The sequence below is a fragment of the Pezoporus wallicus genome, unplaced genomic scaffold (assembly GCF_028554395.1).
Source record: "Pezoporus wallicus isolate ANWC-B61680 ecotype Strahan unplaced genomic scaffold, APGP_CSIRO_Pwel_v1 contig_5416, whole genome shotgun sequence".
In the NCBI taxonomy this organism is placed as follows: Eukaryota; Metazoa; Chordata; class Aves; order Psittaciformes; family Psittacidae; genus Pezoporus; species Pezoporus wallicus.
The window spans coordinates 954,300-980,784 of NW_026642898.1; the positions used below are offsets into that span (position 1 = coordinate 954,300).

The window sequence follows — 26,485 nt, forward strand, 5'->3', positions numbered from 1 at the left end:
CCAGTCCCATAAAGCAATGACTACTGTAACCACAGATAGCACCCAACCTTCATGTGAGCAGAGTCAGCAGAGAAAGGAGCCAGAGAATCATTTCAAATGGAAGCAGCAGCTGTGGCTGCACAGTGACACACGTGGGGAGAAGAACAGGAAAAAAGGTAAGAAAAAAAAAAAAAAGAAAAAAAGGAGAGAGAAGAAAATAAGCCAGAGCCAAGTGTCATCCTGGCATATGGTACCAAGGAAAGGCGGTAGCATCCTTCTCCAGCAGGAGCAACCAACTAATGTTTGTGTTAGGCCTGGGTTCTTCAAACAGCAACATGTAAGCATAAACTTACATAAAGCACAAACAAAATGCTCCCGCTAAACGTAAGACTGCCACTTAGTGATCACACACCAGTGACACAGAGGGAAAGTGTCAGTGCAATAGGGACAGCAGCAGCGTATGAGCTACAGCAGGAGTACCCCAGCACTTCCTGAGTTCACACACACTGCTATAAAACATCTTCCCACCACTAAACATGAAAAAGAATTACTTCCCAGTGACAGTCTCCAGCAGCTGAGGAACTCTCTCATGTTGCTTGTTAAAGGCATTGACCCTTCCTGGTTAGAGAAGGCCCATGGAATAAAGATTTAGCTGTTCAAGGAACCAAATTACAGCTTCATTTCCAAGAATTCAGTTCTTTCCCCCCAGATAAAAACCTTGGCAGGCAGTCTGACTGCCACTCCTGGTCTTGTTTGCCATTTCAACTTTATGTGCTATTTGTCAGCCTAAGTCCCAGTCACACAGACTGATTTTGTGGAATGCTGTTTTAATGAACAGCACTAGGACCTTTAAAACCCCAAGCTACCAAATCTCTGATGTGCTATGGGAAATGTCCCAGCTCCATCTCTGTGCTCGCTTTCAGCTGGATTATCTGAGTGCTCAAAGCACACACTTGATTGCTAAATTACAAACTAACCCTGAACTTGGAAGTGAGCATCAGCTTCCTTTGCACATTTGTTACACACTTCCACAGAGTTCACTGCAAGATGGAATAAGCGATGGGGATGATGGTCAGGGAGACCCACAGCACAGTTCACGTGCTCCCTCCTGCCACCCCCCTGCGCGCAGCACAGGGGTGTCCCCCTCCATGTCCTGGAGCGGTGCCAGAGGGAACCATGTTTTAAATGACATAAACCAGAACACGCCAAAACTGAACCCAGGTCTAAATGCACCCAAACCCCAGATCCACTGGGAGGATGGAGGACTAGAAAGGACCATCCAAGGTCTGTGCCATTTCTCTTCCAGCAAAGAATTAAGTGATTCTAGATGCCCAGTCCCTTCCACTGCTCAGAGACCAGGACGCTGCTATTATTATTATGCTTGTTAGTGAAAATTGAGGCAAAGTGTCCATTAAGCATTTCAGCCTATGCCTCGTCATCTGTTATTTTTCCTCTTTCACTGGTAAGTAGCAGGCCCATACTTCCATTTGCTGTACTCTTTTTGTGTACTTAACACTTTTTCTTAGTCCTTTTACAACCTTTACTAATCAGTATCTCATTTTGTGCCTGTGCCTCTTCTGATTTTGCCCTTTTGTGTCTTCATATCCCCATCTCCTTAGCCCTGCTTTTCTTTTAGTCCATTTTCTGTGACCTTCTTTTCTCTCTCATGCCTGTCGAAAGCCCTTGGTGCAAGTACAATATATTGATCTTTCACTTGTTCATATTTTGGTTTCATCTAAGAGAGAATCTGCTGTTGTGCACCAAGCTCTTTGTTCTTCAGAAACTTCCCAAAGGTTTCAGCTGGTTTCTTCCATAGCTTTTCTGATCCTGAACCTCAATGAAAGGCTATTTTCCTTACTTCCCTGCACAGGTGCAGGGGGTGGGGTTGGAAAATGCTACTACTGACTTTGTTGTGTTCTCATGGAAGGGCTAGTATCATTTGGAACATGCACAATTCAATAGGAATTGTAAGGGTTTTACAAAAACCTTGATAACAAGTTTAATTTTGACCAAAATCACAAGAGGACATGTGACTCCCAAACCTAGCCATGGATTACTGAGCAGCTGGGCAGAGATTAGCAGGAATTACTCCAGTGGCTTTCCCTGCAGCCAGCTGGATTCTGACAGAGCACACAGAAGCCCAGTTTCATCCCAGGGTAAAAAGCTTTGTACAGGTCCAAGAGGAGCTGGCCAGACTCTGCATGAGCTATTTGTATAGCAGCAAAGGTGCTTAAGGATGCAATTACAGCAGAAGTATTGCTCTGAAACCATGCACTATTTAGCTACATTAAAAAAAAGGAGGGAGGAAATCTCTATCTGTGCCACAGTTTTAGCGGATGTCTGGGCCAGCCTGGTGTTGTTACACAAACAAAGCATTGGAAAACTCCTACCACACAACAGCAGTCACAACAAGAGTGGTTGTGTGTCCCAGTCCACCAGTATTTCAGGCTACAGAAGCATTCAGAAATTCAAAGGTATGAAATAAATGATAAGAAAAAAAAGAGATAAATTATATAAACTAGATACACAACAATGAGGTTATGCTGTGTTCTGCATGTTTCAGAAATGCATTACACTGCATAAATTACACCTATACCAGGCTTTCAAGTATCAGTGTCACACAACCTGACCCAGTCCACAGGGCCAAACACTGCACTGTGTTTCTCTATTAGCCTTGGTTCACAATGAGGCAGCTTGAAGAAGCTTCTTGTCTGTACCAATGTTCATGAATCCTCTCACTGCACTTTGCTTCTCCTTGAAGGAAGCTATATATAAATGCTGGCAATCAGAAGAGTGTTTGCTTTTACAGTTTAATGATCACAGTTTTTCTTTGGTTAAAAATCATGTCACTAACTACTTATTTCAATTAATAATATGAGGCTATTTTCATATTGTCTCATATAGTGCTGTTGGAGATACACCTGAGTAGGCTTAGGATTCACTCCAGAACAGGTAGCAAGACGCTGTAGTAACCCTGCTAAAGACTAAGCTATTCAGCTCTGCTCCTGAGTGCTCCAGGCACAGCCCAGGGCTATTCAATACACTGTTACGGGGACTCCAGCTGTAAGATCTGCCATCCTGTGCAGAATACCAGCAGAGAACACCCAGCTGGTGCTGGGCTGGGGAGTCCATCAACTATAGCCATGAGGCACAGGACTCACGTGAGCAGCCCCGCACGGTGGAACACGTAAAGCTCCTGGCCAAATCTGGAAGTGCAGAATGGGACAGCCCGGACAAAACTCTGGATCAGGAGGAACTCTGGTACATGATGTGGGATGAGGATGACACAGAAGTCTTTGTCCTGAAGAAAATTGCAGACAATAAAGGCTCTTAGTGACCTCAGTAGAAGCTTTACACAAAAGCTTATCTTGAGGGGACAGAAAGAAACCAAACTGAATGCAGTGCTTACAACACACATACACTCCAAGCATTGCTTTACCTAGCTGGCTTGATGCCTGGGCATCACAAAGCAGCTGATGAGCTCAACACTAGCTGGCTCACAGAAACAGGTCCTTTAGCTCCCATAGTAAAAAATTATTCATTAATATCCTGATATTCCCTAATGATCCTTTTTATGCACAGCTCCCCCAACTTTCTTCCTCAATAGAATAAGCACAGACTGACTTTGCACTGTGTGCACAGTAGACTTGATGAATGCAAGTTTGTATATATGCAGTAATGTCCAGCTTGTCCCAGGTTTGGCACTGCTGGTGTGCACCACAGGGTGCATCTACATGCAAACACATTGGAATGGCAGTCACTGTAATTGCTCAGAGACCTGTGCTGTAAAGGCTGCAGAGGTGCAAATGAATGCAGGAAACTCCATGGCATCACAGACTGGTTTGGGTTGAAGGGACCTCAAAGCTCCTCCAGCTCCAACCCCTGCCACGGGCAGGGACCCCTTCCACTGGAGCAGCTTGCTCCAAGCCCCTGTGTCCAACCTGGCCTTGAACACTGCCAGGGATGGGGCAGCCACAGCTTCTCTGGGCACCCTGTGCCAGCGCCTCAGCACCCTCACAGGGAAGAGCTTCTGCCTAAGAGCTCAGCTCAGTCTCCCCTCGGGCAGGTTCAAGCCATTCCCCTTGGCCTGTCCCTATTCAGATGAAAGACAGCTTCATGGCACGCTAACTTTATCCATTCAATTGCTCAAACACTCCTTTCACCAGAGTCTCTCCCATCCCTTTTTATTGAATCCATGTTTTGAGATAATCTCCCTGCACACAGGGGTGTTGGAGAACTCTGCCCATTCAGAAAGACACTTCATGCACGTGACACATGCTGAGGGACTCCCAGGCAGCACAGATCTGGAAGACGTTTAATCAGTTGACTCTGGCTGAGTATTCTATGGCATATTTTCCCAATGGAAAGCTGTTTGAATTTCAGTCCTTTTCTTCTCTTTAAGCACACTGTGATTAAGTTTTCTCACTACACCTGGTGATTCCATCATGACATTTAGTCTCAAGGAGTGGCAGGTGCACTGCTGAATGGATAAATCAGAGATCTGGAATGCTCACATTCTCTGGGAGCTTTCTTTGGTGGGAAGCAGCAGTTTTGAACATGCTGATCTCTAGGGCAAAGCCTGTACCTCTGGTCACTGGGACCTGGCTTTAAGGGATGTTACCATGCAGTAAATCGCCGTGTGGCTTCACAACACACTGTAGTGTGCATAAAGAATGCCTCAGAGAGTGGACTCTGTTACCTCAGGTAAAGATGGAGCACACAGGGCATAGTGTTAAACAGTTGTGGCACTGTAAATTCACATCCTTATTTGCCACACATTAGCCTTGCCCTAAAAATAAACCTTCAGTGTCACTGTTTAGGCTATGGGTAAATACCATGTATTTCCTTAATACCGCTATTCTCTAGGCTTTAACTTCATCTCCTCTAATGTAATTCCCCCAGTATTGTTTTTAATTTAGGTACAGTCTGGATGTATGCATGATTTTAAAGGAGTTTGAAACATTTGTTTTCTAAATCCGCATCTCAGAAAAGCCCCTGTGGAACAGAAACTAAGGACTGATGATTGCAACATAGAAAGTCCAAAGCAGCCATGGAGGAAAATTGAACTCCTCAGGGTAACTCAGCCCAAGGTAACTCAGCCCAGGGTAACTCAGCCATGGCACACTCCTATCAGTCACAGTCTTCCTCAGGCATCACATCCAAATACTCTGGCTAATAACTCCACTGCTGTCCCATCACGCATTCACATGCACACAAACTTGAATTATACTCACTGGGAAAAGCTTGAAAACATACTGCAGGAAATCCAGCGATCTGCAAACAAGAGAAAACACTGTTAAATGCAGCACACATCAGCCAGAGCCTGTACATGTTGGCATTTACATTCCTATAAGTGCAAGGCACAGTTATTCACAGTGATCAGTCCACTTGTTCCTCACTGATCTGCTGCAGATGTTGCACACTGTCTGAAGCTGACTTCCAGGGTTTAAAGCATCACTGGTAACAAGAATAAACCTGAATGTCTGAACTAATCTCACAGCATTGGGCTCTTCACTGAAAGGCAAAAAGAAAAAGACTCACATTGTTGACTCCAAAGTTTTCCAGAGGTCATTCACGGGCTGTCAGAGCAGCCTTAGCAGACAGTCAGCGTTAACTGAGGTTGCAAACAGTTGTTGCTATGGCCCACAATATTCTTAGGCACTACCAAGAGTTCTGTCTTTACTCACTTGGTAAACATCTCCAATGTGCTTGATGAGACTAAGAGGAATGTCAATACTTTGAATTGGTTTTGAACACTTCTTTCCACTTCTCACCTACTGGTTTAGAGTAATTCCACCCTCTTTTCCATGGTGACAGTGAAATGTGACATTTGAGTTTAAACAGACATGAGAAATCTAACACATTCTTTGTGTCTCTCCTACGTGCAAGCTCTAAACCCAAATACAAATGATGCTAAAGCGTTATAAAATATTTTTCACTGTATGAAGTTGAAGAAACACAATATAGATACACTACCTAAAACTATTCATAGAATCGCAGAATCATAGAATCATAGAATAGTTAGGGTTGGAAAGAATTTCCTCCTTATATCCAATCTAAACTTCCCCTGTTTAAGTTTGAACCCATTACCCCTTTTCCTGTCACTACAGTCCCTAATGAAGAGTCCCTCCCCAGCATCCCTATAGGCCCCCTTCAGATACTGGAAGGCTGCCATGAGGTCTCCACGCAGCCTTCTCTTCTCCAGGCTGAACAGCCCCAACTTCCTCAGCCTGTCTCCATACAGGAGGTGCTCCAGCCCCTGAGCATCCTCGTGGCCTCCTCTGGACTTGTTCCAACAGTTCCATGTCCTTTTTATGTTGAGGACACCAGAACTGCACACAATGCTCCAGGTGAGGTCTCAGAAGAGCAGAGCAGAGGGGCAGGATCACCTCCTTTGACCTTCTGGTCACGCTCCTTTTGATGCAGCCTCCTTCCTCCAGCCCAGTAGTTAAGTTCCCTTTAACTACTTCACCAATGTTATTAATGAATGAAAAGAGAAATAATTTCTAATAAAAATATTTATGTTTGAAATAAACTTTTCAACAAAAGCTGTAAGCACAGATCTGGATTGGGGCATTATACAGTCACCTATATAGTCCATAATTACAGCTAGAGAATAGCTAAATGGGGGAATGGGAAATGCCATCGCAATGGAGTTTTCTGCTGTCTCATATCCAGCACCTCCTTGGCAGCAGGGAGCACAAGAATGGAGGTAGAAGATTTTTCAGGGGGCTTAAAAAGCTATCAGATATCTGCAAAAGAACCAGCAGGTTGGTTCCTCCACAGTTCACTTCCAATGCACTAACAAGCCACAGAGGTTTAAGATTTAAGCCACTCTAGATTTAAGAGATGGAAACATTAAGCAACCTGACTGGGTAACACAAATTCCCCAGCGGTAAGCTCCCCTTGAGGACCAAGATGCAATCATGCCTGCATTTCTATTTCTGGATCCATGCAGGTCAGCAGTAACTCCCCTGCAGTACACAGCCAGGATTGCCTCACACCACCCTTTCAACATCCTCACTTCCCTGAGGTTTCTTTCGCAAACAGGTGGATCAAGCAAACACAGGCAAAATACTTGAAAACACCTAGATCTACAGATTCCTCAGCTCTTAGAGGAGAGGATCTTGCATGAGTTAATCTGAGAAGTCTTCAGGAAGGAATGCTGTGTTCTCCACAGATACCCATCTTGGAATCCCAACTGCTCCAGAGATGTCTTCAGGAGAAAAAAGAATGGAGCTGCAGTGCTGAATGATAAACAGAGTGAAGAGAGCTTGGACAGAAACAACAATGGTGCAGATGAAGGGCAGAATGTGAGAAGGGAGCAAAAAAGTGAGATATCCATATCCTAAGCAGGATGCTGTGAGCAGAGAACTCTAGCCTACATGAGAGTATTTCCCAAAGTAGGTATGGACCACTGCTGTGAATCGCTGGTTCAGGGTAATGGAGTCATTCCACAGCAAGTCCCTTCCCTCAGCAGTATCTTGAAATTATTTTTTTTTTTGAATAATTATATTACTTGAATTTTATTTTAGACCAGATTGTCCATCAATCCAGTGTTCTGGAATGGACCCTCTGCAGTGCCATGGTTCTGTCGCATGTACATACATCAGTGTTTCTAAGTACACCACAGACTTCTGGCCCTGCATTTCTCTCTCCTCCTAATAAGTCCAACCAGCATTACTTGGGAAATATGTACCAAGAAGACTATGTGTTTGCTCTGCTTTTGTAACTTAGGTTAGCTGTAGTTGAAGCAGATTCAGTGTTTAATCCCTTTGGGTAGGACTCCTCCTTAGTCAAGAAACAGCTCAATAAACAGAATTAATTTTCAAGGAGTTCTGATTTGTCTTCTTAATGAATTTTATTCCTAAGTCTCCTTTAAAGCAGATGAGTTGAGAAGATGGCAGTCACCAGTGACTGCTACCACAAGCACAGAGATGTTTCTGCAAACAGTACTGCAGTTGTCAGACTCATCATCTATAAAGTCCTTGCTACTGATACCCTGTATCTCCAGAAATCACATCTGTTCAAGAGTGTGGAAGACCTGGGGTGTGCTCAGCCTCTTTCTGTCTCCTTTCTGTAAGTATCTACGTGGTTTATCTTTCTTTCTAGGCTCTATAAACAAGAGCAGGGCTCACTTGTAAGCAGAAAGGGCCAATGCTCCTGGAGAGGCTTTTGCTGATGTGGTTGAGTGCAGGTTCATTCTGCAGGGGTGCAGAGAAATTTGGCAACAAAATGTCTTACCCACATGTATAGATCTATTCTACTCCACCGGGATCTCAGAGACCAAAGTCAGCAGCAACCATTTGAACACAAAAAGCCTTTGTCTCCCCCCTGCAGCAGTGGATTCCAGGAAACTGAATCAATCCTCTCAGTGATGGGAGACTGAGTCTTTAGAAAGGACAACATTTAACTGCAGAGTTCAGAACAGCTTTGCTGCCCTATGGAACAAGATGAGCAGCACGGCAACACCCAGCTCCTTCTGCAGTTAGGCAGCTTTGGCATCAATGTTTCTTCAGAGGAAGAAGTGGCCTTCTTCCAAAATTTCAACTAGCATTTTCCCAATAGAAATGAGTTCTGAACTTCCTGTCCCCACAGATGTCCCATCACAGGGGGGAAGTTGCAGCCAGAGCTTGAGAGTTTCATGAAGTTATTAGTGGAAGTAAAAGAAATGGAAAAAAAAGAGGTTGGAAAAAAAGCCAGCCTCCCACAGCGTGTGCTGCCACTTCCAGCTTTGTCCTAAAAATGGAGCACCAAGAACCGGTATTAAACTGGGGAAGCAGGAACTCTTCACCCAAGCTTACCTGGTTTCATACTTCTCATCGATCCAAAACAGGCGGATACAGAAAGCATTGGAAGCTCCTCTGTACACAGGACAAAAAGCACCTTTTTCTTGAGCCTCAAGGAGTGTTGCTGAACCTCTGAAATCCTTGACATCACCTGGGAGCAGCTCAGCCGGGGGAACGGTAACGGCTCCACTGCTCTGCAGTAACAACACACAAGTGGTCACGTGCAAGAGTTCATTTTGAATTAACAGCTCCTGCATTATTCCTACCTAACAGCATTCCAGGTACACTCACAGGGATGCACTTTCTCCTTGTCACATTTTGACAAACACAGAAGTTCAAGGAGGTATATTTCGTGGGATATCTGTTTCTCAAACACTAGATAAAAATGGCCTTTAAAAATACAAACATTCCTGCCAAAGAGCGACAGATTCACAGACTAAGTTACCATGATGGTCCCTTTGTAAGGCAAGAAAATATCTTTCAGAAATGCTCCTATATAAAGCAGGTGTGTATTGAAAATAGGTGAAAGTTGAAACATGTTAGCTAAAGAAAATGGAGTCAGTGCAGAGAATACTGTGGAGACGGAAATGAACAACTGGAAGAAAACCAGAGGAGTTTTGGTACATACTGATGCAGCCATTCAGAATCTATCAGGGTAAGTTCTCTGCTGGTTTCTGCTGCTCCACTGCATTTCACAGTAATGGTCTTTCATCAGGTTGAGCTTCACTCAACAGAAGAGGCACAGAGATAACACGTGCCCTTTAACTTCTGCAGCCCACAGGGGAAAACTGGAGCCGTGTTGCTGCTTTCCAGCTCTGCCAGCTTCCCATCCACAGCAGAGTTTCAGCTCCCAACACAGTCAGTCAAACCCTCAGGCCTTGCACTGTCCCCCGCCCTGCCTCTTCCAGGAAAGCTGTCTCCCACCTGTGAGGAGCCCGCTCAGAGCTGTGCTCCCACATGCCTTCACTCGGCAGCAGACCTGCACAAACAGGCCCCCATCCTCTTCCTCCTCTCACTGCCATCCCCGTGCTGGCTCATCCCATGGAATTGGATGGGAAAACCACCCCCGTCCATCCTGATCCCACACACCAGCGGATCGAAGAGTGAGTCCATGCACAGGACAGTGCAGGAGTGGCAATAACAAGCACTGCCTGTCCTGGCAGCCTCCACCTTTGCCTCATGTTAGCTTTGAAAGTCATTGGCACTGCTGTGTGCAGAGGTATTACCTGCACAGCTGCATCCTCATCAGGAACATGTTCAAAGTTTGGAGATGGAACAGGCTCTGTCTCTTGACGTGTTTGGTTGCTTTTATCTTCACCTGAGTAATGAAAATGAATAAATGCATCAGGCTTAAAAACGCAGGCTGAACCCTCAGGATCACAGCATTGAGGAGAGTGTGCCAGGCTGCCTCTATTGGAAGGTTTATTTCATTTGTTTGTAACAAGCACAGTTAAAATAGACCCTCCCACAGTTACTTGGCTAGAATTTCATTAGACTTTTTGATTTCAAGGCAAAAGAATCAGAGAATTGGTTGCAGAAGAACTGAACAAGACAGAGTTTTGAAGCAATTCCTAACTCATGTATTACATGTAGCAAATTTTTACCCTATTTGAAGAGATAAGTCTGAGTGATCAGTGTATTGACTGGTATCTTAAGCCCAGGAGCTGTTCTAACTCATTTTCTGAGGATCACAAGGGCAAGCAAGGGCTCTTGATTCTCAGATTAGCTCTCCTAAACCAACCCGAATTCAGAATAAATCCTAGTCAGGCCAGAACCCTTGCTTACTGGTGCAAGCAGGGACAAGAATCAGATATTTAGAGTCTCTTCTCAGTTGCTAAACCTAACTAGCTCTCTAAACCCTGTTTTATTTCTTATATAAGGTGGTTGCTCAGTTTGTCTTTTCCCTTCTCTCCCTCTAAGAATTTCTCTCCTCTCCCGCTTTGCTCAGATGTTGGAGTAACTGCTCCAAAGCATTCTGTCAACCACTGCAAGCTGGGGTGTGTGCAGGACTACTCACTCATAACAACAGACACTTGTTGAGCCACACCAGGAATGCTTCAGTAGCAGTGAGCACAGGCTTTGACATCAGCAGCATGAAAAAGAATAAAAGAGCTCCATGGAAAGGAACAAGCACTTGACAAAGTAACAGAAACCAGGTGTAAAATTGCATCACAGGTCATCCGGCCACCCTCAGTCACAGCCCATAGCATTCCAGTTTAGTTCATTCCAACCTGAGCAATACTATTTTTGTGGTCAAACAGGTCACTAAGGTCACATGTGAAATACACATGAATCCTACACGTGAAGTACACATGAATCCTACATGTGAAATACACAGGAATCCTACATGTGAAGTACACGTGAATCCTACATGTGAAATACACAGGAATCCTACATGTGAAATACACAGGAATCCTACATGTTACTCCAAGTGACCACCCAAATTACTAAAGCCAAATGTCAGTTCCTGTATGTTTAGCCCTGAACGTACCTTTACTGGTTGTGCCATTCCTGGTACTGTCCCCTTCCCAGTTGCACAGACATGCTCACAGCTTGGGTTATTTAACAAGAAAGCCCGAATGTGAGTTTTAACTCATGAGCTCTGGAGGTGCAGGTATCGCTGCTGCAGCAAACACATCAGGCCGGGACATGGCATGTGAGAGCTCCAGTGACACAAGGAAGTCAAAATTTCTGAGCCCCAGGAGGAACAAAATGCCTTCAGAAGACCCGACACAACAGAATCCTTCACTCCTCTCTGAACTTTACGTTGGGAAACCCATCTAAGTGCATTCACCAACATGAGCATTTCTTCACACAGTAATGATCTTTAAAAAAATACCTTCAAGGTTTAAAATAATGCAGCCAAAAGTATTCTGAAAAAAAATGTGTTATCTGAAAATCTGTTCCTCTGTTAGCAGAGAAGAATGCAGAGGCAATGTGCAGGGCAAGAAGGAACACAGGGCTTGAAAATGTGGTTTCTCAGAGGTATCACAGATGTGAGGCTTCACAGGAATGATGAGATGTGGTGTGGACTAACCCAGCCCCGTTTCCCATCACAAACAGCCCTGGAGGTGTCACAGGGAATTAATCAGGACTCTGCTTGTGTGTAAATATTGAGATGTTGTTCCTGACTTTACACTGAAATGAAATTCCCCAATGGCTCCAACATCCACCACTGGCAAATGTAGCTGCAACACTACTTACATGGATGTGCACACAAGTGGTGGGATGAACGCAAACACTGGTGCACTAAATGAAGTAAGGAATGTGAACAAAGGGAAAATGGAACTAATCCTGTGATTGCTGGGTTGTTAGCAGAGGTAACAGGCAGCAGGAGCAAGAAGCCAGTTCACCATGAAGCCTTATGAAAAGCCCTTGAATCATTCTCACTGCATCATAATGTTTTGTAGCTACCAATTCGTGACACCATATAGAGTAACAACCAAATGACTGTAATTACCCCGAGGCTTAAGTGGCATATCAGTACTGGGTTAAAGACAGATTCCCAGATTCCTGTATGCGCCTGCATTACTATTCACTATTACATTCTGAAGGGAAAAATATCACCAACCTGTGATCTCTACTTACCAGGCTCAAGAGCTTGGGAAAACATGGGGGGTTTATTTATGTGTGAACATCCAATGACCCTACCCAGGGATGCAGCCTGCACTTGGAATTCCTGGCAGCAAGTCCCCAGCACTACTGATCCAAGGAGACCCCTGAACTGCCCCCAGGTTTCCAGTACAGCCGCCTGCAGGAGCGGTGCCATCGCTGAAACACCATTCAGTCATTCATGCAGTGCTTGTGTTATGCACTGTAAGCAAATACCAACTACGTGTGACTGACACTACAATATATTCCAAGGACGTAGCTTCACCCTTACACTGGGAGGGCTCCACAATGCACTCCTGGGATGCAACTCTCATATGGACTCTGCAGTTCCTAAAAAAAACCCAAACAAAAAGCCCCCAGGAGCCCCCAGACCTACAAACACCTCAACAAAAAACCCAACCTCAAAACCCCAACACCCCCCCCCCCCCCCCCCCGACAAGACAATGCTCTTCCAAATTACGTATTTTAATAAAACAAACGGCAGAAGGAAGGGTACTGTGCTTCTGACTCGTAAACGTCCTTATTAAAAGAGTGGGATTTTTTATTTCCAAAAAGGAAAATAGGAAAAAAAGAAGGAAAAAAAGAAAAAAAAAGCAACATTCCTGTTTCTCCTGGAAATTGTCATGAATGAATACTGAAATAAATGGCATTACCTCTCATGAATAATGAAACCTAAATCATCCCAAAGGAAAGGGCTTTTCATTCAAACTGCTCAAAATAGGGATTTTTTTGTTTATGGCCATTAGTCAAATGTGTACTATGCAGTAAAAGGAAAAGCTGCTTATCAAACATCTACCGTATGAGACCCATACTTTCAATAAGCCATGACAAACTTCTGGAACTGTTCAAGCTAACGCCTTATTGACGGGTATCAGAAACCTGAGCAGTACCAGTCTACATTTGATTTTTTTTCCCTCTTTCTTTTTCCTTTATCTGAGATTCAACTACCGCAGCCCTCAGTTTCACCTCTGTCCCTTGGGCCACACTGGGCAGGCATAAACAACAACTTCCAAAGTTTCAGGGCAACACACGCTTCCTGAGGTGCTGTAATGGTTCATTTGTTCTAAAATGTGCAAAGCTACAACAATAATTTTAAATATTATTCAGTGATAAGAGAATTAATATTCCTGAGCTGCAGAGCCATGAGCTAACCCTGATTTTAGTATTACATTTCTAGTGGCTCTTTCTCTCTAGGAACAGTGTAAGAGCCAGGCTCTTGGCTTATGCCACTCAAGCTCCTTCTCAGGTGTCTGAGACCATCAGTGATTTGTACTCAAGCTACCTGAGAAAGCGTACAAGTAATTCTCTTTCTCCAGAGCTGCCCCTGTCATTCTGAACAGAGGGATAATCCTACTTTTAAAAATCTTGCCTGGAGGAGACACACAGGATTGCAGACAAGTACCAGCTGTCAAAACTAACCTAGTATTTCAATGGAGAGGTAGAAGAGCGATGAACACACGAGCTGTGAGCCGTGCTGCTTTAGAGACACCAGAACCTGAACAGAACAGTTGTTTATGCTAAGTTTTCACATTTTGAACAACTCTCTCAGATTTCCTAAATGTAAAACCCTGTGTAAGAGCTGTGGTGTTAAAAACTTTAACCACCCACTCTTTAAAAAGCTCAGCAGCACAGAATTGGCCAGAAAATATGGGCCTACAGCTTGCAGCCCCGGGACAAGGAAAGCACTCAGAAGTGTCTGAGGGTTTTCCCTGAACCAGTAACAGTCACAGAGTGGTTGTGGTTGAGGGGACCACTGGAGGTCATCTTGTCCAAACCCTCTGCTCCAGCAGGGTCACCTAGGTCTGGCTGTGCAGGACTGTGTTCCTACTTTTTAGACCAGACTATGGTGACTGATGTTTCTTCCTCCCTCAGGCTCATTTATGTCTCCACACATCTGTCACCTATTTTGCAATGACACTGCTGCAGCTCCAGCAGCACAGGACCATACGGGAGGAGACAGTGGCTCCCTTCACCTCGGTGTGCAAGCTGCTTCTTTGTCGGGGAGGGAAGTCCACAGGAGCAGCTGTAGGACTTAATTCTTTCCCTCTCCTGTTCCATGGCTGTCAGCTCTCAGGTGCCAGCTGGTGACTGCTCTGGTGCTCCCTCGCTGCCTGTTTTGCCTGCTGCTTTGTGTTCAGACAGGCAGATACCTACAGCCTAACACGGGGTTTTAATTCTATTACTGATAATTAGTAGACAGCAAAACGTTGCCCTTTGCACAAGAAGCCCTTTGACACTGAAACATAAAGGTGACAACTCTAAATCATGTAGATGACACTTCCGCTCTGCAAAGACCTAACATATTCATGTTACTGGTTTCTATGCTTTGCAGTAAGGTGGCTTGTAGATGTGTTGTTGTATCATGCCCAATATAAAAATAGAATAAAAAGACAGTCCCTGATCTCCAAAATCTTGTCATCTAGAAGACTGAAAACAGTCAGCAAAGAGAGCAAAGCTGCACCACAAGTTAACAGGATGACACAGGACAATGGGACAACATGATAGCTACAGTTAACCAGCTGCTTAGCTACAGACATTAGAACCACATTTCAAAACTGAGTCTTCAGTTAATAGCACAACCATAGCTAACTGATAGAAAACATACCTGATGCTTCAGCTCTCCAAAACCTGACACCCAGGTTCAGCCCATAGCTGGTACTAACCAGCTCCCCACAACCAACCACCACTTCCCAGTCAGACACCAGGGCTAGCAAAATTTGCCTCCTGAATTACAACCCACCAGGTAACCATCTCCAAAACAGACACATTAGCTTGTGTTTTCTTGCCAGTAAACCTTCATCCTCCTCCAACCTTTGGCAAAACCTACTCGTAAGCTAGAAACAGATGCACCTCCAATGTATCTAGTGGTTTAGGACACAGATAGATACCTTCTTGAAGGCTTGGCTCCTGTGGCACTTTGAGAATATCTTCAGGATGTGGTTTACAGAGTCCATGGAAAGGCCCCAAGTCAAAACACTCTTGCAACAAGGAAACATTCACTTGCGAACACAAGCTCATGAATCCTACTGCAGTGTCACCAGCCTGGAACACAAAAGCAGTGGCACATGTGTGAAAGCTGAGCATGTGATTTGAGGTCAGGACAAAAATGTGAACAAAAAACTTTCTGAAACATAAAAGTTACTGGTTGTGCACAAAGGAACTATTTCAGCAAAAGTTAAACATTCATGGGTTTTCCCTGTAATGTCTGTATTAGGATCTCTATATTAGATGCTACAATTGTTTTGCTAGCTATGACCTGCAAGAGCATTAGGATTATATGTATGGACTAAGTAATGACCTATTGTTTCAATAAAGCATTTGTTACAGTATATAAAAGCCATACACTTTCAGCTACATGCCTCCAAAAAGGTATAATTTATATTTAACTTGAAGTGCAGGTGAAATAAAACCAGGCTTTAGCTACCTATAACGGCCAGTTACTGCACGCAGCTTTGTAAAGAAAACTGTGCTCAAACTGAAAAGCGTATTTTATTTTCCTATGAGAATGATTAATACAAGAAAGCAATTCTCTAGTATGGAAACAGTATCTAATGCTGTACATGGTGTGGATTACTGGCAGCAGTTATAAGCACTGAATATTTTCAAGTTCTAAAAAAAAATTAATCTAAGAACTAATCCTTAAAGAAATGCAACAGACTTGCAGGTACCATGGTGACGAGCCCCTGCCATGGGAAAGGCCGTGTCACTCTGCATGTTTGGTACTGAACATATCTGAGGTCTTCAGCAGGAAATGCACCCTGAAAATAAGAACTGGTGAGCTGCAGGGCTTTGGCTTTAGGCAGAGATGAGTCCAGAAGCAGGAAACTCTTCAGTTGTTAATGCTGTGTGCAACCTTTCGGTGAAACACACATAATCACGTTTTTTTCCCTCTTACTCCACATACTGCAGGCCCCCTTTACACACAGAATGAAACCGCAGTGGCTGAGTTTGGAGAGCTGTTTTATCTGGCCATCGGCACTGCCATCAAAATAAACCCACAAACTTTCCTTTTCCCCTCAAACAACAAGTGACTGTTCGTTTGCTTGTTTGCGTAACTGAACAAAAGCTGGGGCGCTGCAGTTGTCTGGCTGCTGTGTAATTTTAGGCCCAAGGCTCAGCGGAGGCTGATTAACCAATCCATCTACCATATGTGCAAAAAGAGGCTGCCAGCTTCATTCTCTGCAGGGAAAATTGGCAACTATCTTGGATCGCATGGAGGTGTCTTCCCAATCTGCAGCAGCAGTGACAAGTGTAAGCCATGAGGGCCTGGAACACCTTTTCCTCGTATCATATTGAGCTATAAATGTACAATTGAAATGTATTATTTATAAAGATAGCCATTTGTAATGTGCTATTACACTAATGCTTTATTGTTTCCCATTTGGCTTCCAGTGGCAGTGATTACATGTTACAGTTTATAAAATCATTTGCTATAGAAAGCAGACTTGTGGAATTAAGCAGGTTATGTTGCCCATCAGCTCACACCACCACGCACAATTATTAACACAGGAAAATCTTAACAGGAATTTTCAGCAGGATAACTATTATCACCTCTTTCTCATTTAAATTAATTTCTGTCTTCAGTTCAGCAAAAAATGTGACTGCCTGAGGCCTGGAGATGGGAAAAATCTACAGCTTTTTTGACTCTGAAGGTATCACTGGCTACTAGTTTTCACATGTAATATTAATTTTCACTGGGAATGAAAACTGGTCATCTATAATGCAAATGTCTAAAATGACAACATGGTTTCTTCAAGAGGTGTGAGGTGTCTCGTTTAGTGAGGTGTCTCGTTTAGTGTGAGATGTCCCTGCCCATGGCAGGGGGGTTGGAACTAGATGATCTTAAGGTCCTTTCCAACCCTAACTATTCTATGACTCTATGATTCTGAGATGGTCCATTCCAATTACTGGAAAAGAATCCACACCATTACTGGAACTGCTGCTTCATTTGCTTTAACAGGAGATACCGCTCCTAAAGGCAGACATAAAACACATGGCGTAGGGCACTGTGTGTGTGCACATCACAAAATCTACCTTCCAAATGTGAGCTTGTTCTTTTTGTTCATTGAGCTGCAGTGTGAGCTGTCACATGTGACATCACTGGTGTTAGGACTGGACAAAACCAGAGCTCATGGCAGACTGACCTCACCAACAGCAGCCTGATTGTCTTCATCCTGACTTTCTATGAGATCAGCAAGGAAATATTCACTATAGGTTTCTTTCAGGGTCTCACTCTGATGTGTCCAGAGTGCCCTGATGTCATCATGATCTTCCAGCCTATGAAAAAAGAGATTAGGTAACATCCTAAAGCTCCAGCATTAATAGGTCCTGATCAACTCCATTAGCATTTGCACAGATATTACAAATACCTGACCCAAAGCCTCCACCCACAAATAACTTCACCCAGGACATGTCACCAGTGCACACAAAACTGGGAGCTTCAGCACCAGAGGAAAGACAGAACCACTTCTGGAAGCCAGCACAGCCCACCTAAGATCTGGATTGCCCAACAGGGATGCTTATCTTTTCCCTAACAAAATACGAGGGCAGCCCTGTTCAAAATCCCTTTGCCATCTCAGGCCAGGTGGAGCTGGGCTTTAGGCCTCATTTAAGACGATTATGTCCAGTGAGCCCAACTGCCAGTCGTTAGAGTTGGCAGAGATCTCACACAGCAACAGCAGTGCAGTTCAGAAAATCAGTTCTTCAAACAATAAAGCAGAGACCAGGTATTGTGCCTTCCTGGGTGGGAGCAGCAGTGCTGAGCACCAGGTAGGTCACTGTTATTACAGCCAGCAGTGCGGGAGCCACCCCGCAGGAGCCAGCCACTGCACATTTGTAAGGTTAAGTTAATGCTCCACCTCCGAAGAAGATGCAAAGGCGAAAGTGCGATTGCGCTGTCCCTCTGCCTGCTGGAAGGCTTCCTGCACCGATGGGAACCTGCCACTCCACCACGCGGTCTGTTCTTCGTGCTGCTCCCACCATTCTCAGTGAGCCCAGGGTTTGGGGTTAGGCTCATACAGGCCCCATTCCACATGGATTTTTATCTAAATAGGCAACAGGGGCTTCTTCCCATTAGCCCACTTAAAAAAGTCTTAGTTTTTCACCAGGATCAACATCAGCCCTAAAAAGAAATTTCAGTGCTTTTCACCAGTGCATGAAGGAATTCTTTAGCCTCATGTGCCGTGACCATGGCATAAAGGGCAACAGAAAATAGCTTGCAACATGGATGCTTTTCAGTAAGATGAAAAGCACTCTTTTATTTATCTGTCTGAAAAATACAAGAATTAAGGGGTCCAACCAACAAGTCTGCAGCTAAAAAAGTGGTGAGAAAAGCGGGGCTGTGCTGGGCTGCCCCAAGAAATGATTTTGCTACCAGACTGTGGAGTTAAGACAATCTTTCGTCAGGGCCGTAAGCAGGCTGCTGTGAGCACACTCTTGGCTATCTCAGTTAACCACACACTCCCACCGAGAAAGATGAGCCCCACAGGGCAGAGGCATTAAATGAAGAGTGAAAATGCGCTTCATCAAACACAGAACGCATTTGTGCTTCCTGAGTGCCGCCGAGCCCTGCATCGCGGGGTCCTGGGGCACAGCAGGCTGCGCCTCTCAGGTACAGGAGGGTGCATGTGCCGGACAACCGCCCTGCAGAGCGAGCCTGAGCCCGCAGCGCCCCGCAAACGGCCGCTCTCCCTCCTGCGGAGCACGTCCTGGTGGCAACATCTGCAACACTCCTTTTGAGCTCTTCCGGACCCGCTTTTTCCCCGCACCGCCGCCACCGGCGCTCGGCAACGCCGAAGGAAGCGCTGCTGCTCCTGCTGCCGGCGCTGCGCTCCGCCGCCCGCGGGTCTCTGCTGACCCCTGGCGGCCGGGCTGGGGCGCGCTGAGGGGGCGCCACCGCCCAGCCCTGCCCGCGCTCCCGGAGCCCACGCTCCGCTCCCGGAGCAGGACAGTGAGAGCCCGGAGCAGGACAGTGAGAGCACGGAGCAGGACAGTGAGCCCGGAGCAGGACAGTGAGAGGCCGGAGCAGGACAGTGAGAGGCCGGAGCAGGACAGTGAGAGGCCGGAGCAGGACAGTGAGAGCCCGGAGCAGGACAGTGAGAGCCCGGAGCAGGACAGTGAGCCCGGAGCAGGACAGTGAGAGGCCGGAGCAGGACAGTGAGAGGCCGGAGCATTCCCGCCCCGCGGAGCCCCACGGTTCTGCAGTGCTCAGCCCCCCGGGAGCTGTGACCGAACCCCCACAGCATGGCCGCAGCTTTGTGTGCCTGCCAGTCTTCCCTGCCGTACCCTGCACTCATCCCCCTGAAATGCCAACAGGAAGATACCTTTTATGTAGCTTTCCCTTCTTTAAAAGTGTTACATGCGGTAGAAACATGTTTCTGAAGGTAATTAGCAGGAATTGTTATTAACCCTTCCCTCGGTTTTCCTAACACTTGTGCTTTGCTCAGGTTCCTACTGCTCAAGTTCGTATCTCTTCCTACCTACTCATGCGTGTAACTTGCCATTGCATTTCTGCATATACAGCAATTCAGAAAACCAAACAAAACAGATTCTTATTCCCACTTTACATGTTTCCAGATTTGGAAGAAACCTTAAAGTTAACACAACTGGGCCCAAAAGATTATTTCTGGTTTTGTCAAACAGGGTCTGAGTTTCCAAGTACTGACCGACGCTAGAGAAGCCTGAAGGATGATTTAGGAGGTATCTCGATGCGGTTTTGCCCTGCAGAGCCGAGGGAGGAGGAACAGCCCCGTGGCCGTGGGGGAGGATGGGCTGCAAGGGGAACACAGTACCTGGCCTCACATACAGCCTTTAAGCATGGTGAACAAACCCTTTAGGATGTCCCAAATCACACAGAACTATTGCACCTGCCAGCAGCTTCACATAACTTAATCCTTTTCCTGAAGAGCTGTTGCCAGATTCTTTCATGGGGTTTTGAAGTTAAGAAAGCCAGTAGAGATGCTCCATCACTGCCCATTCAAAGCTGGAGACAGCTACCAGGGGTGACAAGTTTCCAAGCCCCATACTTTTTCATTCTTTTTTCACTGTTTAAGTGAGAATTTTTATTGTAAGTATTTTATTGCTATATTATATATGTATTATTTTATATTTCTGCTCCAAGCCCCAGGTTGGACGGGGCTTGGAGCAACCTGCTGTAGTGGAAGGTGTCCCTGCCCATGGCAGGGGCTTGGAACTGGATGATCTTTAAGGTCTCTTCCAACCCAGATGAGTCTGGGATTCTGTGACTTCCAAAAGGAAAAAAGAGTACAAAAATTACAACACACCATCAATTACTTGTTTTTAGCATTAACTCAAAATTTTCAACTGAAATGAAGTTCCAAGAACAATGAAATCCTGTAAAAATATATAGTAATTCATATTCTTTATCTCTCAAATCAAAAGAGCAGTCTTCCTCTTCTTTACAGGCAGTATCTCAAGGGAAGAGCTGCTGCAAAGTTTTCTATCATCTGAACTTCACTAATTAGTAAAGCAAATCTGAGAATGTGTTAGAAACCTCAAACCAATCAAGCTAATTTAGGGGTAAAGGAATGAGACACCCTAAGTGTTGTTTCACTGGCATAAATAATATACACACACCACCTCCAAAGTGAACGCTCCGATTGCTCCAAGTCCCTTCCAGCATTCTGCTCTGTAAGACACAGCATCAAAATGCAGATGGCAATTCTGCCAGCTCATGGTATGTAGAAAGACTAACCTCGTGATAGTCAGATGGGCTCCACGCAAGCCCATTCATCTCCCTGTACACCAGAAACTGTAGGAATACAACTACTTTTATACTTTTCTGGTTTTGATATCCTCCAACAGTACCACAGTCTTTAAAAAAGAAAAACAAAACACAATAGCTTTTTAATATAAAAACACTACAAAATTCCTGTACTATAAGAACAAGCACAATAAAGACATTTTACATTTGTGAGCTCTTCTGTATATGGTACAAACCCAAGAATGATGTGATCTAGATGATAAATTAGCAAGAAACTTAGATATAAAAGCTCGGTGGATTGTGTTCTGGCACAGTACAGATTTGTCACATTATAAAGGTCAGATGGAGAATAACTTCAAATTAATGGTTAAGCAAAGCATCAGTTTACAGCATCTTCCCCTCTCCCCCCCGTCATATAAGCAAGGCAAAAAGGGAACAGAGATTACCCTAATCTCCTGTCATTGACCCAGAACGTGTTGCTAGGCAGGTGGCTGGGACAACTTCCATAGATAAGTCTCTGCAGGGCTCCACTGAACGTTACTATGGATGCCAGTGAAGTACAAAGGTGAATACAGAGGAAAAGGAAAGGCAAAGCGTCTACTGCAAACAGAATTTAGCTTACTCAGAGAATCTCATGATAGACAACACTGAAATATAAATTTTATATCACCAGATACTGTGTAATTTAAGAGAGAAAAAAACCCCACAACAGTTTCCTGGTTATTTTTCTAACAATAATAAACAAACTAAAGCAAATAGGTTTTATTATTTGTAACAAACTCTTACATGGACTATTCTTATGTCCCACGTTACATTTCCAGTTGTGTTAAAAATATTTCTATTGATAATATCTAATAGCCATCAAAAAAAAAAAAAAAGATTATGGTTCAAACTAAATAGACAAACATAATAGTTGGAAACAAGACACATGGAAAAACTTTAAATCCTTAGGATTTAATTCACCTACTGATAACTTCTCAGGATTATGGCTCATTCACTTACTGATAGATGGTAGACAACTCAAAGAAAAGACTCCTAAGCAGCCTAAAAATTGTAGCTCAAGTTAGTATGCAAATAATTCTGTAGCATATTGAAATATGCAGGCCTATAGCAGGATGGTGTGGTCAAGTCAGGCCTCTGTCGTTTTTCTTAGAATATTCTAAAGTCAAGTGACAGGAGATTGCAAACACTGACTGAATCTATAGGATAAAGAGCATGATCTGCAGATTTGTTTTTAGGCCTATTTGGCAAAATTAAATGTGTGTAAACCATCTCTGAGACAGGCTTCTGCCAGAATCCATCCCTAGATGTCCACATGAATTAACCCATAAGCAGACAGGCATGCACTTACTAGGCAGAGATAGTCCTAATGTGGTGTTAGCACTCTAGTGCTACTGCTGGTCGATACAGACCCGCATGCACATCGGTATCATATGGTACACTGTCCCAGAGATTTGCTTGTCCCTACTCTTCAGTTTCCACTACATGGACCAGAAATGGTGTATAACCAGAAAGCAACGCTTACATCAGAACAAACAAGAGCAAGTCCAGAATGGATCAGAATCAAATAAAATCACTACTTCGTAAACCATTACCCTACATGCACTGTTCCCACTGCAAAGAGGAAAACGAGTGAACCAAAATGCATGGATACAAGCTGTATTTTAGCCACACTACAGGGAAGCACCTACACATCAGTGACAGCATGTACGGTCCAGCAATGCACACAGACAAATACAAGGCTCTATTGGGTCAGGAGCTGTGTTTTGCACTGATGGCACACAAAGCTGGCACGGGCACAGGAAGCTGCCATTTGGTGCAGGCAGCAGGACTCAAATGGCAGAAATACAGCAAGAGTGGTACTAGTGAACATGCAGGCAGGCACCTCCAGCAAGGCTGCTAGAGAAACCTGCAGCTCTGCCTGGTGCACGCTGCAGGCAGCTGAGCACAAACAAGAGAAAATTCATTCAGTCTAACTTTGAAAATAACATTTATGACTTGAATCCCAAAACAAGAGCAAGGCTGTGTTAAAGGGACATGGCATGAGCATATCAGTCCTTGCTCTAAACTGCATTCATTAAAACAAGGAACACAATGGAAGGAAAAAAGTGCTACCCCCTGAATTTCTTAATCTCTGTCAGCAGCAATGAGAAAGGGGTGCATCGGTGCTTGCGCATAAGGAGCTGCACAACAGACAAAAGGGATTACTCTCTGTGTCTGAAAGACTAGTGGAACTAGGGATTCTTGGCTCCTATTGAATCCTTTTAGATAATAGACCTTTCTATTCAGACTTTGCTCCACCGGTCAGAATATAACATGAGGCAATTAAAAAGAAGTTGGAAGATGCTCAAGAGACCAGGAAAGTACATGTACTCACTAAACAGCACTGAAGCAATTCAGCAGCAGATTCACAGACTAAACATCACTGACAAAAAGTGTATTCTTTCTAGACAGCAAACTAGTTTTACACAAAATACCACTGATCTTGTGATGAAGTAGAATAAAACCAGCATAATCATAGAACTACTTAATTAGGTCATCAAGGAAAATCATAGCAGTTTAGCTAAGATATTGCTGCTGTAAACAACAAAAAGGATTCTTCCCATTATTACCCCAGACAGAAGCAGAAGAGGAAATTGCGTTACCTTGCTTTGCGGACATACAGCTGCGGGTAATGCCGATGTCTGGGGCACACAAGCAAGGTGAAGTCGTTATCCACTACCGAATCTGGAGCAGTTGTCATCTTTTCAAAGACATTTTCCATATCTGGCCCTGTGAATGACAAAACTCTGTTAGGAGCCACAGAGAAACTCCATTATGGAAGCTTCTATATGATCAGCAAACCTATCTGAAGAAAACAGAGATTTGAATTTAAACCCCAGATGGCATAATGCTCTTAAGTCTTTTAAGTGATGAAGCTGAAGTGACTGTAGTATAAACATGTGAAAGAATTGTTACTGGATTAATTTGCTAATTAATCCAGCATCCCAAACCTGAATAAGCTTCAAAGCAATCCAAAATTCGTAGGATCAAATCCCTGCAGAAATAAAGTCTTATAACCAATCCTATATGCCACTAGAGAATCTCTTTGTCAGGACTCATTATGTTGAAGGAAATCTGGCATTTGCTACTAGGGTGGGTTTCACAAAATCCTTTTTTTCAGGTGCTGCTCCCTGTAGTTGACACACCACTGGGGAGGTTGTTTATCGTGACTTGGAACTAAGATGCCTAGAAACTGGCATATGGGAGAAGGTACCAGTTCACTTCAAGGAAAGCTCCAAGCAAAGAACTCAGTCGTTAAGTAGACGTCTGGTTTATTAGTCTGAATTCAGGCCTGAAACTCCACGTCAGGTGCTGCTCTCTGATTGAGATATGCATTCTCCCTCTTTGGACCTCTGCTCTAACCTCATTTCCTTCCATAAGCACCCCTCCTGAGCCTCACCAATGCATTCTCTTCCCATCTTGTACTCACTTTTCTAAACAGGAGAAAGACCCTAGTTTTGGTCTCTTGACTCTCTTCAGCAAGATACCTTCACGAGACTTGGAGGAATTTATTTCTGAGATCTTCACTCCTGTTTGGAGTCCTGTCAGTTTCTGGCAAATTTAAAGACTGCAGGAAATGGGTAGGGTTCTGAATGGATGGACTGCTGGTGTGAACATGCAGCCACAGAAAGCTCTTCCACAGGGTGTGCACTAGAGGGTACTTTAAGGTTGCGTTCTCTGTATGTTTAAGGAATTGCAACTGTCCGCGGTATTTTAAAAAGCCACACAAAAGCCCACCCCCACAGTGCACATTAATGACCATGAGGTTTGAGATTGTTCTCATTATTTTAAGAATAAAATTGCATTCAATTCTCACCTAAATTCGTCTCAGCTGGTATGAAGAGAAGTATAAACTGCAGTTCTGGTACTGTGATAAAAGCTCTCCTGGACAAATAACAAAACTGTATTAAATCTTTTGTCATTACACTCATCAAACAGATACAGCAGCTAGTCTTTTAATATGTAATTTTATCTCCAGTGTCTTTGATCTTCCTTCATGAGTCCATATGGCTCAAAAATTAAAACATTTATGGCAAATAAGTTTATATAAAATTAATCTGGGCATTTTTTACTGTTTTTCTACCTTATTTCTCTCTTAATTTCCCAATCCTTAGATTTCAAACATCCTCCTTTTTATCTCTGTTCCCCAGCGGTGAATTAAAGATGCCAGATCTCTACTGGCAGATCTCAGAGTTGGCATCTGGATGAGCTGCCTTGACATGACAAAGTAGCTGTAAACTCAACAGCACCAAGAGCAATTCACTGTTTATGTAAGGAGATTCTGTGCTGTACCAGATAACCTGAGCAGTGGTTATACTGAAGCACTGAGCTAACACAGCAATACGTTGTGCTGTTTGCACAGTACAGTTTGCAGCCTTACCAGATAATCTGGAGCTAACAAACTACCAACAGATTACCTGGGACCAAGCATATTCCAGAAACATCTACAGCTTTCTAAGCCTCCTGCTCAGTCCTGTGCTTTGATATTTACAAATGGAAATTTAGGACAAAGAGAAATCAATCTGCCTTGCAACTGCAGTATTATTTCCATGGAAAATTACAGGAAAGACACAGCTAAACCTTAGCACCGGTGGGGGGGAAGTGCACTGGGAACTAGAACAGCTTGGTTTCCAAGCCAGCAGTGCACATTTGATTACTACAGGGTTATGTTTTGTTACCTTCCGAGGCTGTTCAGAGAGATTTAATTTTAAGTCTGTGATCATATTTAGGCATTTTAAACTCACTGCTGCTCCAGATGACAGTAGGAGAATGCACATGCTTCGCTACAGAAAGTTACAGATGAACTCACCTAACAATTTCTTGGGGACATTCAGCTGCATATTCTTCTTTTGCCACACACAGATGCATGAACAACGTGTTAAGAGGCTATAAAATGAGGAATGAAAATCTAAACACCATGCAGCTAATATTTATATGTCATCCCAAGCATTAACATGCACATTTATTTCCAGTGTATATGATCTGCACTCAAAATGAGTAATTTTACATGTAAAGACAATGTCAAAGCATGTGTGGATGAAGCTATGTGATTAAAGGACTTTTTTTTTATATCATGATTTGTGCTGCTGTCACATTTTTGATTTACACTCAGGCTTTCACTTTTTTGACTGCAATATACATCCATGAGATCGTATTTAACAGTATCCCAGACTAACAACATTTTAATTTAACCACAGAAATTAACAACTAACTCTTAACAATGTTTAATTTAACATTTGGCTGATAAAGACACTCTCAGTAGGTTTAAAAAAGAAAAACCAAACCCAAAAGCTCATGTGCTTCTCATCCTACTAAAATGCTTTCTCTTTAACAGAAGTAA

General features: G+C 43.9%; 1 protein-coding gene across 5 annotated transcripts in view; it reads right to left on the bottom strand.

The window, feature by feature from the left end:
• Positions 1-26,485, bottom strand: part of CFAP61 (cilia and flagella associated protein 61) — a 105,279-nt gene that overhangs the window by 73,233 nt on the left and 5,561 nt on the right. For 3 of the 5 annotated variants that reach the window (XM_057433124.1, XM_057433125.1, XM_057433123.1), the window contains exons 4-12: positions 25,955-26,031; positions 24,962-25,029; positions 23,748-23,874; positions 17,525-17,657; positions 15,269-15,422; positions 9,995-10,086; positions 8,784-8,962; positions 5,214-5,253; positions 3,141-3,280 (exon numbers count right to left, since the gene is read on the bottom strand). In XM_057433124.1, coding sequence (XP_057289107.1) covers positions 3,141-3,280; positions 5,214-5,253; positions 8,784-8,962; positions 9,995-10,086; positions 15,269-15,422; positions 17,525-17,657; positions 23,748-23,874; positions 24,962-25,029; positions 25,955-26,031 — 1,010 coding nt within the window. The remainder of the gene's footprint in view (positions 1-3,140; positions 3,281-5,213; positions 5,254-8,783; positions 8,963-9,994; positions 10,087-15,268; positions 15,423-17,524; positions 17,658-23,747; positions 23,875-24,961; positions 25,030-25,954; positions 26,032-26,485) is intronic. The other 2 variants (XM_057433126.1, XM_057433127.1) reach the window with 2 other exon arrangements.